Below are 18,745 nucleotides of genomic sequence, written 5' to 3' on the forward strand. Positions count from 1 at the left end.
ATAGTCTTTTGAAATGAGTGGAATAGTCATTATTTTGTTTCGTAGGGATCTATTTCTTAGAATAATTATTCTTTGAACAATTCATTCATAATATCGTTTTCTAATTTATCTCAAACTATTTTTAGAAAATACAAAATAACTATGTGAATACTATGTCTAGTCAAGCACCCGTTGGGATAGTCGGCCAACCACAGTAGGTGTCAGGGGTGGTCGCAACACCCTCGGAACACTTCGTGGTGGACCCCTGAGGCTCTCTGTGGTGGTGTGACCACCCCCGAAGACCACTTCAGGGTGGTCGCGGCCACCCCCGACTCTACGATGGGTGGTCTGCCACCTACCAATATTCACGTTTAGGGTTTAACTTTTATTTTATTTTATTTTAAAATAATAATGAGGGTTATTTAGTAATTTTAATTGAGCTTTAATTAGAGCATATGTATTGTCACCAAACTAAAAAATATGAATAACTATATCATTCCACCATCTTTCATTGTCGATAATAACTATTTTATTTCTTAATGAAATATTCATTCCCCCTACAATACAAGGTCTAAGTTATTAAGGTGTAAATTCCAGCCGCTATTAGTCTCAAAATCATTTTCAGCCAACGAAAATCTTTGTTTAATGTAAGATTTTGAGATTTATAAAATAGAAAATGACGATCCATGTGAGAATAAGATTTTAGAGAGTATGTGAATTAAGACAACTTTTCAATTTCATAAAAAAATTTCCATGTACAAATATAAGTTAAGTTAGAATTTTAAACAATCATGTTAATTATGATTCTTTTAAGACGTCCAAAAAATTTGATCTAGAATTTTTTTTTTTTTTTTTTTTTTTATGAAATTGGATAAAGTGAGTTTAAGAAATGAAAAGTATTTTTGCTCGAAAGATTTATAGTAACTACGACTAAATAACTAATTAAGACGACAAAGATAAAATTGAGGGGGAACTATACTTGGGGTATGTTTGGCATTATGCTTTCATAAACAAAAAATACGATTTTAAAGAAAATTACAAAAAATAATCGCTTGGAATTACGTTTTTTAAAAATTGTGAATTTTAAAGGCTAAAGTGCGATTTTAAAGGCCAAAATACAATTTTGCCAAACGTTTTTCTGGCATGTGTGGGTGATGCATATTTTTCAAAAAAAATTCAAATACTATTTTTTTGAATGCAAATTCTACTCAGATTTTATCCAACTTTGTCTAATTTTGTCTCAGGTTTTCTAAACCAACCAAACATAATTTCAAAAAACAAATTCTCTCGGTATTCATAATTTATTAAAAAATCACACATTTAAATGAGTCATTAACTACGTTTTTAAAAATCATATTTTCAATAATACGTTTTAAAATTACAAACACAAACGGACCCTTAATCTTACCCATTAACTTTTACTTCAATTGTTTCCCCAAACTTAAAAAAGACAAAAGAGAGTTATAATCGACTCCTCAAACTATTAGTCAATTTCGCTTAACCCCCTATCATTAGGATTTCCTATTAATTTAGATGGAAAATACGTAAAATGTCCATTATAACTTTGGTGAGATGTGTCAAAATATGCTTCCAATTAGATGTGTGAAAAATTCAAAATGCCCTTACATTATTATTATTATTATTTTGTTAAAAAAAAAAAAAGAAAAAAAAAAAAACCTCTAATGGAAGGATACAGTGAAGAGAAAAGAGGGATACAGTGAAGAGAAAGAGTGAACTCAAATTTTAATGACTATTATTTGAGATCACCAGTAACGACCAACAAGTGACATCTTCATATAATTTATATGGTGTTTTTTGTGATGATTATCAGCTAATTATCTCAAAAATAACTACAAAAGGAAAGCTCGCACTTAATGTATCATAATCCATTAGGAATGATACTATTATTTGCCTCTGCTTACAAAAGAGAAAATGAGAAAGGGAAATTTTTTTTTTTTTTTTTTGTTGGTTGGCCCCATCAAATAAGAAATTCTAAGTCTGTCTCTACCCCCAACACAACTCTTTAGTGGTTAACGTGACAAGTGCTATGTAAACTCTCATATGAGTTTGTAAACGTTATGAATGTCAAGTAGAATACTGTCACATATCGGTCTCAATTTGTAATAAATGGCATGATACATGTCAATAGACTACAATGTCCATTTATAAAGAACATATAATAAAAACTTATAATCACTACAAGAAACGACGACCCTAGCTATGCCGCCACTATCGGTCAAGTATTAGCGGCGACCTAGAGGCTGCCGCTAATCTTAAGCCAACAACAGCGATTTCTAGTTTCGGTTAGAGATTTTTTTTATTATTATTTTTTTTCTATGCGGTGCACAAAATTATTATTAGCAGCAACACCAAACATTAGCGGCAATCCCAACATGTAGCCGCTAATAGTCATTTGGGTTTGGCTATTACCAACGATCGCATTAGCGGTGACATTAATAGCAACGATAAAGAGCTCATTAGCGGCGACCATAATGAACTAGTTTTTTTGTTTTTGTAGTGAATACTTAACAAATAGACAAACTATAAACGATTATTACTCTAATTTGTAGGGATTCAGCATATTGATGTGGGATTTGTGATCTCTAGATCACGAAAATCGAATCAACCTATTGGGTATTCAGGCGATAATTAATAAGATCTCAGATCTCCATGCCTGTTGGTCAACAATTCTGCATCCGGCCACCTACGAGGAGAATCTTGTAATGCTAGATTCTGAAATTGGACTCTATTACTGACTTCTCATTATGGCATCGATCCCACTAAAGAATATATTAAAAAAAAAAAAAAAATGCATCTTATTATAATCTTAAAAAATTGAATAAATATTTATTTATTTCTTCCCTGTAAATGTAGAAGATTTAGAAAAAGGAAAAAAGTGGTCTTCCATGTGTAAAATATACATCCTCGAAATCGTACACGTCAAAACACAGGAAGTTTAGAACGTGGGCTGATAAAATACAAGAGACAACAGAGTCAAACAATGCAATGTATATTACATCGTAGCCTCACAGGCCTCCCCGTATACTGCTATCACACGCATATTGCACACTAAACGTGTGCAGCGTTGAATCTTCAAGGCTTAGGCCGAGCTTTGAGCTTAAGTTTTAACGAAACATGTCATGAAGTAGGATCTTCAGGGTTGCTTGATTAATGCAGTTCCCTTAATGGCCGACCCCTTTGCTTCCCCTGACAGCATGCCTAAATTTCTTCAGGTCAGCTACTTGGAAGTATCTTGAAGTTCCATTAATGCATGGCATGAGGCACCCCATTGTTGCCAAAATATATAGATTGGCAAATAGTCTTATTAATCACCTTTGACTTTCAATTTATTAAATAATTAAATTTAAATTATTTTTAATTGGTTTAAATTTTTGAAATAAGTAAAGACTTAACATATATAGTATGAACCACACTCTAACTCTACATTTCTGTTAAATATTTTATATGTTGAATCTCAATTGTTGAATAGGAGTTTGAATCCATTCATGATAAAAATGATCGATATCAGAACAAAGATTATAATTTCGAATTAAACATGTATCCATCGTTCACCTTTCAATTTTAATTAAATATTTCATGCATATATTAGAGGGCCTAGTAAGAAAGATAAGTGGTGATCTCAATTGGACTGAAATCCCATACAATGAAATTGTACTCAAATTAAAAGGTTGGGTCCTACCCATTCGAATAAATAAGGTCATGTCAGCTCTTTGATGAATTTGTCCATTGCATTATTGGACCGAATCCAAATTCAGAGAGACAAATTAATATGTGTGCATTAGATGATACATTAGAAGGGTACGTAAGGTAGGGTTTAGGCCTTTGACCAAGTGCATGTAAAGGGACCTATAAATCAATAATTAAGATGGGAGTGCCCAGATTAATGAACTTTCTTAAGGACTAAACCTCAAACTCGAACACTCTTTGCATCACATATCCCAAAAAGCCTCCCACCTTTATTTTTTTTGTAAATTAAGCCTCCCACCTTTAATTTACCACTTTATCCGCGTCAACCCCTCCATCCAGTCCTACGTACTATAAACTCCAAGTCTTCCCACCGCCCTCGCTACCGATCGAGCTCTCTCCTCTAAGAAACCAAGCCTAAGGCCATCTTCTCAATTAGCCAAAGACCACCTTCTCTCTCTCTCCCCCCTCTTCTCTGTCAAAGCCATGGAACTTATGAAGGTGATATTCATCATCGCCATAACCATGGCTTTGACCATCACTCTCTCCATGAGAAGCATCAGTAAAGTGGAAGAAAAACCTACTTTCCCACGCACTGATACTTCATACACTTACCCAAAAGAGCTTTTCATTAAGGAAAAGAAAATATTATTTCCTTCCAAAAGGCTGAGTCGCTTCCTTGCGGTGGAGAACGAAGATGCAGGTGAACATTGCAACAAGGAAGACAACGAAATATGCGACGTTAAAGCAGGCAAAAACTCTACCTGCTGTAACAACAAGTGCATGGACTTGTCCACTGACAAAAACAACTGCGGTTCATGCAAGAAAAAATGCGAGTATACCGAGAGTTGTTGCAGAGGCAAGTGCGTGGATTTGGCTTACGACAAGAGGCATTGTGGGCGCTGCAACCACCGGTGTGGTCATGGCGAGTATTGCGTATATGCACTCTGCAATTATGCATAATTAGGACGGTATACAATATAAATATATAATTGGTTCTGTGCTTCGTGATTTTATTCATAAATACAATAAAATACCACATGTTGATCGATGGTTCTCAAACAATACTATACTTAATTATTTTCAAATTTTACAATCCTCTGTGTATCGTGAATGTAATTAATGCTAAAGCTAGAGAAGTTCCAAGCAATATATACGTATCATCACTAATTATCAATATATAGCTTACACATTTTTTTTGTTAGCGAGAGAAATATATATGAAAAGTATATATAATATTCACATATATTAGAAACTTTCATTGTATGTGTATATATTGTACGTACATTTGTATGATCAAAGACTTTTTTTGTCAAATTGTCACCTTCTATAGCCGTAATAATAATTGTAGGTTGGCATGCTATACTTTCTCTTGCAAGATCTCTTTTTGGCCCCATACGAATCAGGATATACGTATGTACGTACGTACATCATGACATTACTCCTATCTGGATTCAAATCCCATGCTATATATAGGTATATGTTGTATACTTGTATGGGGCAATACTTTTTTGATTGTATTTTATGAACAGTCCAAACATGCCAATAATGCCAAAATATATATTATAAAAAAAAAAAAGAAAAAAAAAGCAAATTTAAGTGTTTTTGGTAGGGTGGCCAAACCACCCGCAACCCTAAACTAACCCTTTTGGCCAAGAGGTGGCCGGCCGAATCACCCAACTTGGCCAATGAGTGGTATAGTTTGACTACCCTATACTATATAGCCATTTGAGAGTGGCTAAACTACTCCCTTAACCAAAGGGGTGTTATATGCTTAATATCATAATTAAGTTGAATAAGGTTGTATATACTTGATGCCCTAGGCTAGGCCATCCGAGGTTGGACACTTGTCATGCCTTAGGTCAAGCGTGAGCGGAGTTATAAGCTTGATGTGCCTGGATCAAATGATGATTGTTTGTCCGGCACGAGTAATGATAGGCAGGAGCATTTTGCCCGGCTCCTGCCCACCCCTTTTTATTAAAAGGGTATTTTTTTAATCAAAAGTAATTTTTAATATCACATCAAAAATTGTTTTTATTAAAAAAATTAATTTTTTATTAAAAAAGTCGGACAGGAGCCGGACAAAATTCTCCAGCCTATCATTACTCGTCCGGCACTAGTCCCCAAGGAAGCTAGGGACTAGTACGTAGCACTAAATGATTAAGTGATCGATGAATACAATTTTTAGTTCAGTTATGCTTATATATATGTGTTTGAGTTGGTAAAACATGTATTTTTATATATATAATTCCTAGTATCTGCATGCTAGCAAATGAGTTGAAATATATGTACATATTATGCGTTGATATGATTCTAAAAAATAAAATTTAAGGATTTTTAGTTTTCCAATCTACAATGAAAATTAAACTCTCTCTCTCTCTCATTTTAGTGTTAAGAAATAAGCTTTACACTGTTATTTTCACAAAAGGCGCATTGTTGCGATAGTTTTATAAAAACCCTATATTTATTGTGAAATAAAAAAGTTACTTGATTTTGAGAACTAATTTGTACTTTAAATGACTTAGATATAAAATAAAATAATAATAGAAAGTTTTAAAGCAAATAGGAGCGAGGCTGACATTACATGCACACAATCGATATTGGTTGATTGTCGTTGCTTATTGAGTTGTGAACTCATCATTTCCGGCCACTTTTAAAATTGTTGTATTTTACAAATATAATTGCAACGGATGAGGACGAGCACTACGATTATCTAGATCGACTACTGCCCCTAGGGCTTGGGGAAGGTTTAAACTTTTGAGGTATATAGGCTGAACTTTTGTAGTAAATCTGAATCAACGTACCGGATATGGGGCTTTGCCATTAGGGCGCGCGCCCTTTTTGTATGCGTATGAAATATTAATTAGAAGCATGATGCACGTACATGACTGTGATATTTAATTTATATAAATGAAGTTGTGTTTATGTTAGATCTCTGGTATCCTGTTAAATTAGAAAGTGATCGAGTTTGTGGGTTAATAAAAAAATGTAACGTAGATTATGCAAATTACCACGAGGAATGCTACATATCATCCCTTTGTCCTTCTTTTATCCTCCCAAAATTGATGTGGCTCTTTAAATTTAATGGTGATTTTAAGAGCCACATCAATTTTGGGAGGACAAGGGGATGATATGTAGCATTCCTCAATTATAATTAAGCATATATGCTTATGCACTGATAACTCTTAACGGTTCGGAAATGCCTTTGTCGCATTAATTGCACAAATGGTGTAACAAGTCTACTAATTGTTACGTTGGGAATTACTGCTGAGAGCCCTCGTAACTGCTTCTTTAAATTTTATTTTCATTTCCTAAATATAAGAAAAAAAAAAACTCTTAAAAATCACTTCAATATGATTTTCTTGTTATTCATTAAATAAATGAAACATCAAGAGAACTAAAAGTTGTACCCTAAATTTAGGACAGCAAAAGTGGTTTCCTTAACATTAATTTAATTAATATAAAAAAAAAATTTATCTTTCATTTCTCATTTCTATTCCTCTACCATTTATTTGAAACAATATTTAAATGATTTATCTTTTCCCACTCTCTCTCATACCATTTAATTTAAAGAATATTTAAATGGTATAGAAAAATAATAAGGGAGATTATTGTAGAGTGCATTTAAATAGAGAAGTAAAAAATGATTTAATTCCCTAAATTGAGGAAAAGTTTAAGGAAAGCTAATGCTAATGCTTTAAGGTGCTGCCTCCATCTATAAAAAAAAATAAGCAATTGAGAGAATAGGGCTATATGGTAGACATAAAAATAGATATAGCTTCAAAGAAAATGGTAGCCTATGCATTGAGTAGGAAAACACTCAAAATGAGTGCATGTTTTTAGCATTAATTTTTCCATTGAAAAATTGCAGTTATCCTGTACGAGCGCTAAAACAAGAAAACTTCTAACTTAATTTATTGAACAGACATTTGTTTAAAATATATGTAATTTTTACATGTATTTTGTACCCACATTATCTTTAAAAAAATACATTTAAAAATTATATGTTTTATAAAAAATGTACGTATGTAACAATTACATGCATTTTTGACAGATTATCTTAATAGATTGGGACCATTGAGTCAATTCAATTTGGAGAGAGTTTTGTCTAAAAGAGAAAAAGGACCATAGGCTTGGAATGGGCCATAATTTAAGCCCTATGCGCCCCTAGGTTGATAGGTTAATTGTTTGATAGTCAAGCTTCCTAGCTAATTAAAGAAAATAAGCTGGTAGTCATTGTCATTTGTGCAAGCAAAAGCCAGCTTTTAATGATGGTTCATTTCCTCAAGAATATATTGGTTGCTTCAAGAGAGCAAAAGAAAGAAGTCCTGTTCAGCAGCTTGAAGCAAACGGCCGTGGTATTTTCCTAGAAACTCGCTGGCAATCACATGCTTCCTAGCTCTAAAAATTTTTAAAATTTTTTTTTTTTTTTTTTTTTTTTTTTTTCAGTCAAATTAATTGACATTTTTTTTAGGTAAAATTTTTAGACTTTTGTTAAAATCACGATTAAACAAATTGTTCCGTAATTATAATGTCTCCGATGAATAGTATACAATGATAATCTTCCATCTAAACGTGTTATAATGATTGATGAATGGTAGCTTTCACTGGACGGTGAGCTGCATAGTTCTCTTTTTATTTTGTTGATGTGCCCCACATATTACATGTGCCCAATGAAATTCTTGTTCATTGGGCAGGATATTCTCTTGTTAAGATAACGCTGAGTTTTGTTCTACGTCTCTTAGATTTTGTTAAATGATCAAGTGAATCACTTGTCCCACCCACACGTATATTTAATTAAAATGAGAGGTAAATAAAAAATAAGACATGGTTTAAATTCAAAACATATGCTTTGATATCATTTGTTGGGTCAAGCCTAGCTTTGACCATCTCATATAATGAGAACCAATTGATGTCCAATGAGGAAAGCCAAAACTTTTTATGGCATTCGAAATTACATTCCCAAGGCACAGTTGCTCCCCAATAATCTCTTCCTCAACGTGACGCTCCCACGACTCGTACCCATGACCCTCACTCTGATACTATGTCAAATCATCATTTATCCTAAAAAGTTTAAACTAATAGAAAAGAATAAATTTAATCATTTAACTATTATTTTAATAAATTAAAATTCACCCTAAAGGACAATGGCGTAAGTCATTGGAGGTAAGGTTCCTGTAAAAACCTCTTCAACCCATCCTTCGTTTATTTTTTTGTTGCCATCATATATGATGGCAAGCTTGCCTGTGCAAAGACCTGTTAGGAGATCATCATGAGTATTTCACTATTTCATAAGAAATTGTAGGGTATGGGTTTTACACATTTGATAAACAAAGGCCAAACTTGGGCCTGCCCCGGCTACCATATGATCAGTGGCTTGGAAGTACCAAAAAGAGGTTGATTTTGTTGTTTCTTAATTCCCAAAATGACCATAGAATTAAAGGCTATAGCTCTTATTATATATATATGGGCATCCAAGGAAAAAGGACACTCTAGCAAGAGTTACAAAAAGTTAAAGGTCATGGGAATATTTGTTTGGTACGAGTTTTTAAAGTAAAGGGTAATAAATATCTAATAAAGTAATTATAAGAGGAAATCTCTTAGTTTGTTGGGTAAAATTAAGCATATATCAATATAATAAGAAAACATGAAACACAAGGTTAATGTATATGAATTGCGTGCATGGAAGAGATCGACATGTACAAATTTTAACGAGTGTTCCCCTGTTCTCGAAAAGCTCTACAGAGAGTATTATGCCATTTTGCAGTGAGGAATCCAAAGAAAGCAGCTGCAGCAGTTGTTTGTTGTGGCAATACGTAAGGTATCTTTGAAGACAAATGACTTTGTGTTACCCATTTTTGCTTAGGTTGTTGGCACATAACGTGAAGACTGAAGAGATGCTTTTTGGGGTAATTTAAAGTGAACAGCTTTGTTTTTTTCTTGGTAAATAAAATGACCAGATTCTCCCCCACCAAATTAAGTCTTTATCTCCAGTCAATTAAGTTGCACAATCATATATATATATATATATATATATATATATATATATATATATATATATATATATATATATATATATATATATATATATATAATTAATTAGCACTCATTAATTTTCTATTAGCTGACGTGACGTATTTTAAATGACTTTCATCACTTTTCTTTTGTTTTATTTAAGTGTCTAGTATGAAAAACTACTTAAACGAGTATGAATAATAGCATTAATTATTCTTAGTTTTGGCACAACCAAACTTCAACACTGAGAACTTGTCAGCATATTTTGAAATTTTTAACAGGCCGTAAATCAAAATCACAGGAGAATAAAGCTATAAGCACGCTGCACGCCCATGGCACTTTTGTTAGGCTGAAGAGCTTTGGAGTGGAAGCCTCATTTCATTCTAAAAAAGTGTTATCTGCCAGTGAGAAACTCCGGGTAAGGTTCCTTACCGGCCAATCCTTGTATATATATATATCTCAGTTACAGTTTAAAGTTCACTTCTAAATAAATCAGTTACAGTTTAAAGTTCACTTCTAAATAAATCCATTACCTATAGCTACTTTCTCATAGGCACACACCACAAATAAGCAAACAGTAGGAAACATTTGAGAAAAAGAACAAACATGTCTTCTTCGACCAAACCACCTGCAATTCTGTCGACTTTGGCCTTGTTATCCCTCTTCTTTTCCATTGCTCAGTCCGCTAATTGCAGCGATGCCTTCTATAGTAAGGCCAAGGATATAAACATCACAAACTGCAAGGAATTGACAACATTAGGAGCTGAATTCGGCTGGGACTACACCAAAGGCCTCAACGAGACGCGGGTTCACATAATCTTAGGTGCGAGGCTGCAGGATGAAATGGGATGGCTGGCGTGGGGAGTCAACCCAGGAAAGAGGCCGCAGATGGTTGGAACCAGGGCCGTCATAGGCATTAGGCATCAAAATGCATCCTTGGTAATCAAGACATATAACATCACCAGAGACACCAAGCTCGGTTGCCAGCTCCTGCCTTCAGATAATATCGACCTGGAGGTTTTAAATGCGACAATAGAATACATGCCAGAAAAAAGCTACCTGGTTATACATGCCACGCTGATTCTTCCTGGGGAGAAGTACAACATTACAAATTTGAACCATGTGTGGCAGGTTGGGAATTATGCTGAAGATGTACGGCCGAAGATGCATCCCACGGCTCTGCAGAATGTGGATAGTACTGAGACTATAGACTTGACAACTGGGCGTGCTCATAATATTGGGCATCACCGCCGTCACCTTAGGATGGTAAGAAACTGATGAACTGCACACCTTTTGGAATTGAATTTAATTATATGCTTTTTATTATATATATGATTCTCCATGACAATGTCATGTGTTGGACACATTGTGCTGCCGTTTCACCTAAAACTAACTGGCATTAAGAGAGACAAACTCAAGTGTTTATAGCCCTCAATATCGTGCACAGCCAGCCTGTTTTTAGAGCGGCCCTTAATTAGGAGTGGCATTGTGTCCCAACACCCTTCTAATGAGGATTAATTACGTTCAGAAACTGAAATATTAGAAAAATTACACAAGGGGTGTAGGTCTTGATTCTCCAATCTCCATGACAGTATTTTGGGATTTTCCACATCTATCCGTACTTCAGAGTTTTGTTATATATATGTTATGTTGTAATCTTAAATCAGATTATTGAATATAGCTGACTCTTGTGGACGTAGACACATTGCCAAACCACGTAGATCTTGTCTTGTTTTTCTCTTATTTTCTCTCTTTTCAATTCCTTATTATTCATTATTGTTGTACATGGTAATAAAAAATATCTCATTTGTTTTTTCCTCCCCATGCATACACACAAAATCTACTTTCTAAGAGCAGGAAAAAAAAAACACTTTGAGAGAGATAGAGAGAGAATTTTAATTTCTATGAATCGACTGGCTTTCACTCTGATTCCTGATGCCTAGCTTCACTCATCCATTTTGTTTTGGATGGTGATCAGTAGACATAATGTGTTTTGTGGGAACTTGAATAGGTGCATGGGATTCTGAACATGGTGGGGTGGGGTGTTCTCTTGCCCGCTGGTGTGATTATCGCGAGGTACTGCAGGGCGTATCCAATTAAACTTGATGGTCATTGGTTTAGTCTTCATGTCGGCTGCCAGATTAGTGGATATGTTACTGGCACCACCGGCTGGGCCATTGGTTTATGGCTTGGACACGCTTCAACATACTACACCTTTCACACCCACCGGCTTCTTGCTATATACATATTCACGTTTACCACATTACAAGTAACTCTCTCTCTCTCTCTCTCTCTCAGTCTGATTGATTTTCTCATGTACTCTAATTACATCCAAATAATGTTGTTCGATCTTAATTGGTTCCATAGATGATGGCGTTACGTTTTAGACTAAAGAAGACCGATGATTATCGCAAGCACTGGAACATGTACCATCATCTTCTTGGCTATGGACTGCTCGCTGTGATTTCTGTTAACATATTTCAAGGGATTGCCATTTTAGACCGGGACAAAACTTGGAAATGGGCTTACATTGGAGTTCTCGGAGCTTTGGCAGCCATTACATTGGCCTTCGAGATTTACACTTGGGCAAAATTCCTAACAGAAAAATACTCAAAGAAGGACTCAGCACGTAAAGCAAATCAACCAACCTGAGCATTGTCCGAGCATTTTGCTTCTTTCTTCTTCTTCTTCTTCTTCTTCTTTTTTTTTTTTTTTTTTTTTTTTTTTTTTGCGCTTTTGGTATTTTTAGGTTCAATTGAATAATTGTGTTTGCGGGTGTTTTTGATGAAGTAATTTATTTATTAAGTTAAATTTTCACGAATATATTATAGAGAGTAATTTTAGAAGTCTCTTATGTGTCACTCTTGTGTCCCTAAAAAAATACCAAGTGCTTTTAAAATTATCATTTGATCAAAATTCAATAGTGATAAATTAATCATAATTGTGATTTTACAAGTCACCTCATTTTTGGAAGAACACAAGAGTGACACGAGAGACTTCTAGCTATTTGCATTATACAGTTACTTACTGTTATCCGTGCAGTTAATAAATTGTCATCCACATATCAAGCAATGAGCATTTTGAGCATATTTTAATTTTTTAGGCCTTCTTTAAACCTTTATTATGACATATTTTTAAACGATTTTGAAAATGTTTTTAGTGTTTTGGTTTGTTTTAGGTTTTTTTTTTTTAAAGCTCCAGTGTTTTAGATGAAATTCATATCTTGTAATTTCACATTTCAACTTAAAAATAATAATAAAAAAAATACAAATACCCCATAATAAGTTGATCCAAAAAAAATACAAACATATAAATTATAAAGGGTGGTTGTTCAAATATAAACACAACCTATTAAGAAGAATAGAAGATAATGGTCCCTTACTTTTAGCCTGTGCTGATCACGTCAAATCAACGGCCATTTTCTTGCCAATGCCTTATGCAATTCGGCAATTTAAGTCGAAACACGAATTTATCGGTTGCTTTCCATGTTAGGATGCTACCCAATGGCACTATCTTGTGTAGTCGATGTTTGGGCCAACCTGCTTATGCATATAACTTCAAATAAACTCAATTGGCCCACACTAGTACAATGCACATATTCTAGCCTATACAACTGGTTATTGGCAAGGATGGCTTCGGAAAAAAATGCAAAACGATATGGTTTTAGTAAATTTGTTTATATATATAAAAGTATACAAATGTGGTTTTTTGGAAGAATAAAGAAGAGATCAAGCCGTTTACTTCATATTTGTGACTTTTTCAGCAATTGGTTCTTTAACCGGCACTTTGACTCGAATTGCTTGTCATATCTAAACTAGTTACTGGCAAAGAGGAAATTTGATTAAGATCCCCTTGCGCCCTATAACCTGAAGTGATTTTTTGTCAAAACTATTAAGTAAAGCCACCCAATCACGATTAACCGTATTCACATATCCTAAAATTAATATCACATTCGCATACGGGATTTGTGATTTTTGCTGACCATTTTCACATTTGCGGTTAGCAGTTAGTTGCAGTTAATAATTGTTCACATGTACCTCCTAAAAGATGGAGGATGCCTTAAATTCGCATATATGACCCAATAAATTTATCACGTGGACATGGATAATTGACAAACCAAAGTGTTGTTTTCAATTTTAGTTTTTATTCCTAAGTCCATTGACAATCGCCTTAAGATGGGTGGTGTCTGATGAGAGGAACGGCAAAGAAGAAGAGAAACGACTACTATAGGTGACGTTTGAGATTTGGAGATGATGAAGTTCTTGTTTGTTTTTTTTCATCTAAGAAATGCATTGTACCTTCTAACATGGTGAGAAGTGATGCGAAGAGAATGAGCTAACGTGCCTTAACATGGATGACCTATCAAGTATGGTATGCATTTTTTACGATGACTAAACAATTTAGACGTATGTCATTATATCATTGGCGAAGACGTGTCAAATTAACAGATTTTGTTATTATAATTTTTTTTTTTTGATAGTAGGAACTGATGTGTTTTTTGGGCTTATTTTAGAGAGTGAGTGGTCACTTTTTAAATCTCAATAAGCTAGTTGACGTAACTCTAAACCCCAAGGACTTAAAAATACATTTATTCGATTTTAAACTCAACCCCTATTTTTCAAAAAGCTCCAAACCACGTTAACAAATTTTACATTTTTATTGGATTACTAGTATATGTATATTATATACACCTTTTAGCGGCTTAGCCCCACGAACACCCCACCCCACATTCACGAAGCCACAAACTCCAGTCCACATGGCTGCTCCGGCGGTTGAAGGCGCGGCCGTGGTAGCGCTCCGGTCGGTCATGCTTCGGGTCCGGCAGGCAGCGGAGCGGTCGGGTCACGTAGCGGACCGGGTCAGGGTCGTGGCGGTTTCGAAAACCAAGCCGGTCTCTCTCATCCGCCAAGTCTACGACGCTGGCCACCGATGTTTTGGCGAGAACTACGTCCAAGAAATCCTCGAAAAAGCTCCTCAGGTCTCTCTCTCTCTCTGTTAGTATTGTAAATTGAGGTTGTTTCTTAGTCTTTAATTTCGTGTGGTTTTGTGTTTTGTAGCTACCTGAAGACATAGAATGGCATTTCACTGGGCATTTGCAGAGCAACAAAGTCAAGTCGCTACTTGGTATGATCTTTTGCTTTTGTTTTTTTTAATGGTCCTTTGTTTTTAAACCTTAAAGTTTCCGAATTGATGATGTTAGCAAAGTTTTAGTAAATTTGGTAGGATGTGATAGAAATATGAATACTTTATTGGTTTTTTTTTCTCCACATCTGGTAGATTTTAAGGGCACTTAAAGACCTATTAGCAAATGGGGTTGGAGTTCCAGGTGAATCTTTGTTTCCATATTAGAGCTGGGCGTGTGTGTGTCTGTCTCGTGCACGAGGAAAGTGATAAAGAAATTCCCCACTTGATGATCATGTCAGAGCATATGAATTATCTATTAGCAAATGGGGTTTGAATTTCTGGTGAATCTTTGTTTGTATATTAGAGCTGGGCGTGTGTGTATGTCTCGTGCACGAGGAAAGTGATAAAGAAATTCCCCACTTGATGATCATGTTAGAGCATATGAATTATCTATTTACTCTGATTTATAATATCTTCTTTTGAATATGTGAGAGAGGAGTAACGGGAATGTTTAAGGTTTTAATTTCTGTACGCAGCTGGAGTCCCGAATATGGCAATGATTGAGGGTGTAGATAATGAGAAGGTAAAGCTATAGCCCCATATCTGTCTGTTTGTTGCCGGTAAAAACTAATTTTTCTCTTTTCTGTTTATGATACAAAGGAAGCTTCAGTTGGCTACTTCGTAGTATCTTGATGCTTTCCAAAAGTTATTGACATAACTAGTTCATTTATGTTATAATTCTTTTATGATCTCTGTTTAAGTTTCAGTAGTATTAGTAGTCTTCAATGAAAGAAAACTAACATTGTAACAGATCCATGTGGAATGTCACCCAATGACAAAGCATTACTCTGGCTTTGTAATCCACAGATGGCAAATCATCTTGACCGTGTAGTTTCAAGCCTTGGAAGAAATCCTTTGAAGGTTTTTGTCCAAGTGAATACAAGTGGAGAAGCATGTGAGTAAAACCAAAAGTCGTTGCATATTTCTGGATCATGCTCATTTTTTTTTGCAGAAGTTCTGCCTGTTATTTAGCTGGGCATGGTTATGAGTTTGTGGCTTTGGAATTTCCTGAACCTTTCTTTCACATTCCCCCTTTTAGAATCATGTGCTTATCCTCAAAGTCAATTAGCTTTTTAGTGGGTTTCTGATTCAACCACGTGAATGACTACTAAATCATGCAATATGGGCTCCCCCCCCCCCCCCAAAAGAATCCTTATATTCATTGTAACTATTCTATCCTTATCCTTTTCAAATTTCTAATCTCTGTGGTCTTATACGTCCATGTTTTCCAATCATTTGTGACTCATAACCTTGGCTTAACATAATGAAATTGGACTTTCTGTTCTGTAAAGCTACAAATATTCTATAACCTATAAACTTAAGTCTGGCAACAGCATGCAGTCAAGTTTCTGCATTTATTAACATTTTCTATTTTTGATTTGGTTGCCCGCTAAGGCAGCCTAAAAATTAACACTACAGCGTTATTTACATGTAGTTGCATGCCGAAAAATAGCATTGTCTTTTTAATAATTGTTGGCTTCTCTTATTGTTTGGGATTTATTTGGATCTTACCCCACCTCCTAAATTTTCGTTGACTGATCACTTGATAGATTGTTTGTGATATTGTTGCAGCAAAATCTGGCATTGATCCTTCTGTCTGTGTCGAACTTGTAAAACATGTTAAATTGCACTGCCCAAATCTAGAGTTCTCTGGCTTAATGACAATAGGGATGCCAGACTATTCATCAACTCCAGAGAACTTCAAGGTGATGATTCTGCGTTTACACAGTGAATTAACACTCCATAGGAATGAATTGATCATATCTTGTTTTTCTCAAAATTTGATGCAAGTTGTAGTTTGTCCCACAATACATTTTATATGCATGACCACATTTCCCTTTCTTTTCTTTTTTTTGTTCCCTATCTGTCATCAATTTGTTGCTGTAAATGGTACTTTATTTGTATGTTGGACTTTGTTAAGGGCCTAAGCTTTGATCCAAAAGCCCTAGGATTGTTGGATACTGATTTGGTTAAACCCTCAACCCTTAGGATTCTAACATTCCACCACTCTTCCGAATCCAACATCCATAGCGGTCCACTCTATCGGCATTGATCCAATAGTAGCTGTTTCACTTTTTGGCGGCTCCACTATCAGTATTCAATGACTTCACACTATACTCATACATTATACCAAGGAATTTTAATGGAGCATATAGGTCGCTTGCTTTGTGACTCGTACCCGTGACGTGTTGCTTGCTCTGATACTAAGGGCGTAACCATTGATCCAAAAGCTTAATGATTGTTGGATTCTGATTTGGTTAAACCCTTAACTCTTAGGATCGTGACAGACTTTATTTTCAAACGCTATGAAAACAAAGATTGATCTATTATTTTCCATGTATTGCATTCCTTTTCTCTGCCTTCTTATTTGTTATTGAATTTACTAATGTGTTAGTTTTTGTGTTGTGATGCATTAGGCTCTATCGAACTGTAGAACTGAGGTTTGCAAGGCACTTGGAATGGGGGAGGAGCAATGTGAACTGTCAATGGGCATGTCTGGTGACTTTGAGCTGGCGGTAAGAGATTACTGTATGTTGGGGGTCAAATTAAATCATAGTTGATGGCAATAAACTTCAAATTCCTTGATTTTTGGATTGTCGGATATTACTTTATGACTAATTCCTGAACATTTTCATCCTCAAGCATTATACTGATTGAAAGCATCATTGGACTATACGGTACTTGGATAGAAATCTTATCATTGGTAGGATGGATTTTAGCAACAAATGGTTTACAAGGAGAGGACCAAACTGCACAAATTTTGTAGGAATTGTTTGGAAAGCGCTTTAGAAATGCTTGGGAACTAGAAAGCATTCAAAATGATCAGGGATTGTCTCTGAAACATTGGGAGCTTTTAAATCAAATTTTGAACTAATCGTCTCAAAAAACTAGTAATAAAAGTATTTATTCTTATTCTTGCATCTTGTAGATGGTTTTGAGCCTTACAGCTCATAAAAATGCATTCTAGTATTATAGAGATCTTGCAATTGATAATGGCCCTTTCTGATATCTGCAGATTGAAATGGGCAGTACCAATGTGAGAGTTGGAACGACCATCTTCGGCCCGAGGGAGTATGCCAAGAAACAATCAAATTAGTATCTTCAAGTTGCATACTGTTGCTCTACAGGAGAAAAAGAAAAGGGCTTTCATCCACTTGCTTGATGTAATAATATATACAGATTTATTGGTTTAGCAGAATAGAAAAAGAATTGTACTTTTTGTCTGTATCTCATTATTTATGTAATTAATCAGTATGTTTACCAGTTCAATTAACTCTTTGATATCAATATATCATGATTAAGCCAATGATTGTACATCAATTTTGCAAAGATTTTATGAAAGAGACTTTTTACCTATCGGAGCGTGGGGGGTGCTTGATAACACAGGCCTTAATACTCTGATGCATATGATTCCACACCTATGTTGTTTATGGTCTCATTTGAAACATAAGTAATACCATGATTCGTATTATTGTTCAACATTAGAACAAATCAATGTATGAGGTTAACAGAGAAACAAGCTTAGGGCCTAAACTCTTAGTCCAATCCCAAGGAAGAGTTATGTTGGTACAGCGAGGAAGAGTTATGTTAGTACAGTTTTTGGTATGGTATGAATCTGTACGTTCTTTTGATGTTTTTCACACTTCTCAATAATTCTACAAAACAATTAAAATTACAGGATCCTTCCAGGGATTCCTCTCCTGAATATTGAGTCTGAGTTTATATATGAAGTATGTGCCTATTTATAGGCAATGAGATAGAGTCAAACCTGGATTATGATTCCTGCTCCTTGTTGATATAAAACCGCTGTCAGAGTTCTAATTGGATTTTGATCCTTTATTAAACTTCTGATCTGATAATT

At 34.9% G+C, this 18,745-nt stretch overlaps 3 protein-coding genes across 3 annotated transcripts; all 3 read left to right on the plus strand.

The window, feature by feature from the left end:
• The first annotated feature begins 4,080 nt into the window (after positions 1 to 4,080).
• On the plus strand, positions 4,081 to 4,820 carry LOC133874496 (stigma-specific STIG1-like protein 1). Its single transcript, XM_062312330.1, has one exon. It carries the CDS (start codon positions 4,171 to 4,173, stop codon positions 4,645 to 4,647), a length of 477 nt encoding a protein of 158 aa, XP_062168314.1. The 5' UTR covers positions 4,081 to 4,170; the 3' UTR covers positions 4,648 to 4,820.
• Positions 4,821 to 10,266: 5,446 nt separating this feature from the next.
• LOC133876442 (cytochrome b561 and DOMON domain-containing protein At4g12980-like) lies at positions 10,267 to 12,520 on the plus strand. The gene is made up of 3 exons (XM_062314722.1): positions 10,267 to 10,965; positions 11,711 to 11,968; positions 12,067 to 12,520. Exons 1-3 carry the CDS (start codon positions 10,306 to 10,308, stop codon positions 12,349 to 12,351), a joined length of 1,203 nt encoding a protein of 400 aa, XP_062170706.1. The 5' UTR covers positions 10,267 to 10,305; the 3' UTR covers positions 12,352 to 12,520.
• Positions 12,521 to 14,393: 1,873 nt separating this feature from the next.
• LOC133875431 (uncharacterized) lies at positions 14,394 to 18,204 on the plus strand. The gene is made up of 7 exons (XM_062313568.1): positions 14,394 to 14,677; positions 14,757 to 14,823; positions 15,360 to 15,406; positions 15,691 to 15,778; positions 16,456 to 16,589; positions 17,301 to 17,399; positions 17,900 to 18,204. The coding sequence occupies exons 1-7, from the start codon at positions 14,456 to 14,458 to the stop codon at positions 17,978 to 17,980; spliced, it is 738 nt and encodes a 245-aa protein (XP_062169552.1). The 5' UTR covers positions 14,394 to 14,455; the 3' UTR covers positions 17,981 to 18,204.
• Positions 18,205 to 18,745: the final 541 nt, after the last annotated feature.

Source organism: Alnus glutinosa, chromosome 8, assembly GCF_958979055.1.
Source record: "Alnus glutinosa chromosome 8, dhAlnGlut1.1, whole genome shotgun sequence".
Taxonomy (NCBI): Eukaryota; Viridiplantae; Streptophyta; class Magnoliopsida; order Fagales; family Betulaceae; genus Alnus; species Alnus glutinosa.

What these genes read in the sequence shown, in the direction of transcription:
- LOC133875431 (XM_062313568.1), top strand. Translation starts at nt 14,456, where the DNA reads ATGGCTGCTCCGGCGGTTGAAGGCGCGGCCGTGGTAGCGCTCCGGTCG. An exon ending in TCCTCGAAAAAGCTCCTCAG is followed by an intron (nt 14,678 to 14,756) that starts GTCTCTCTCTCT and finishes TGTGTTTTGTAG; the next exon opens with CTACCTGAAGACATAGAATG. An exon ending in CAAAGTCAAGTCGCTACTTG is followed by an intron (nt 14,824 to 15,359) that starts GTATGATCTTTT and finishes TTCTGTACGCAG; the next exon opens with CTGGAGTCCCGAATATGGCA.
- LOC133874496 (XM_062312330.1), top strand. Translation starts at nt 4,171, where the DNA reads ATGGAACTTATGAAGGTGATATTCATCATCGCCATAACCATGGCTTTG.
- LOC133876442 (XM_062314722.1), top strand. Translation starts at nt 10,306, where the DNA reads ATGTCTTCTTCGACCAAACCACCTGCAATTCTGTCGACTTTGGCCTTG. An exon ending in ACCGCCGTCACCTTAGGATG is followed by an intron (nt 10,966 to 11,710) that starts GTAAGAAACTGA and finishes GAACTTGAATAG; the next exon opens with GTGCATGGGATTCTGAACAT. An exon ending in TCACGTTTACCACATTACAA is followed by an intron (nt 11,969 to 12,066) that starts GTAACTCTCTCT and finishes TTGGTTCCATAG; the next exon opens with ATGATGGCGTTACGTTTTAG.